We start from the raw sequence: 1,337 nt of genomic DNA on the forward strand, positions 1-1,337 counted from the left end.
CCCCCCCCCTCCCATTTCACCTTTTCCATTTGTTTTAGGGAGAAGAAGCTGTGGAGGAGGAGACCCCAGCCCAGGCCACCCCAGCAGAGAAGCCCAAGATCGGCGGTGTGACACAGGGCAAATACATCCCTCCATCCATGAGGGATGGAGGTTCCAAGAAGGGAGAGTCTATGATGTCATCTCGTGGCAGAGGTAAGATTTGAGAGATTTTAGCCTGGACTGAATAGATTTTCCTTGACTCAGTGTAATGAAGGTTCTTTTTAATGGGTTGTTTTAATGATAATCTTATTCAACTTTTAGTTATTAACATTTTTATATCACATTATTACATTTACCAGCCTTAATGTTATTCACGATGAGAATTGTGATTTCAAACAACAATGTCTTCCCACAGACGAGACTGCCACAGTGCGTGTGACCAACCTCTCGGAGAACACCAGAGAACAGGATTTGCAGGATCTGTTCCGCCCCTTCGGAGACATCAGCCGTATCTTCTTGGCCAAGGACAAGAATACTGGCCAGTCCAAGGGCTTTGCTTTCATCAATTTCAAGGTGAGACTTTTTTGGCTTTGTTCTTGGATGGTGGTGATGGCTAATGTATAGCTTCTATTCTCTTTTTGCATCTTTCATTTGTCTTTAATATCTTTTTCTACATTAACCTATGTAGATTACTCCTTTCTCTTCCCTTTTGTCTAGCTGCTGTGCTCTGCGGTACTTACTTGACTCTCCCATCCTTTTGGTTCACTCCTCTCCCTTTTTTCCCTTTAAATCTTTCCCCATTTCTCCCCTAAATTTTTAAAATACAAAAAAACCTGTTCTTCTTCTATGTTGATATATGACTAAAAGATTTGAATGTGGCAATCAAATCTATCAAAAATTTCTCTTCACCAGAGACGGGAAGATGCTGCTAAGGCTATACAAGTTCTTAATGGATATGGTTATGACCATCTGATTCTGAGTGTTGAATGGGCCAAGTAAGTTTATTTTAAAATTTTTATGTATGCTAAAATTTTATATATTGAATATAATTGTATTCTACTTGAAATATAGTTCAGGTAGTTTTGTAGTGATATTTTTTGATAAATTATGTAGCTGATGCTAATTGCCCAATTTCTCTTTTCACAGACCTTCTGGTACCCAGTGAGACTAGCTATGTCTTTAAAGGATATTCAGTGCTTATTAGGAATATGCTGTACCATTATTGGAAATATAACATCTTTTGGTATATGAGAAAGTATTTTAGTGTCCTACATTTTAGGTTTAAGGTATGAGGCATTGGAAAAGTTTATTTGGCTAGAAAATTCCAATGCTAAAGAAAAGATCTGTTTGAAATTGGA

At 37.9% G+C, this 1,337-nt stretch overlaps 1 protein-coding gene across 1 annotated transcript in view; it reads left to right on the forward strand.

The window, feature by feature from the left end:
• LOC119591313 (eukaryotic translation initiation factor 3 subunit G-like) overlaps positions 1-1,230 on the forward strand; it is a 5,353-nt gene extending 4,123 nt beyond the window's left edge. The window contains exons 6-9 of the mRNA XM_037940044.1: positions 39-192; positions 395-552; positions 892-974; positions 1,126-1,230. Of these exons, the coding sequence (XP_037795972.1) occupies positions 39-192; positions 395-552; positions 892-974; positions 1,126-1,144 (414 nt within the window). The 3' untranslated portion in view covers positions 1,145-1,230. The remainder of the gene's footprint in view (positions 1-38; positions 193-394; positions 553-891; positions 975-1,125) is intronic.
• The last annotated feature ends 107 nt before the right edge of the window (positions 1,231-1,337 follow it).

Source organism: Penaeus monodon, chromosome 28 (assembly GCF_015228065.2).
Source record: "Penaeus monodon isolate SGIC_2016 chromosome 28, NSTDA_Pmon_1, whole genome shotgun sequence".
NCBI lineage: Eukaryota > Metazoa > Arthropoda > Malacostraca > Decapoda > Penaeidae > Penaeus > Penaeus monodon.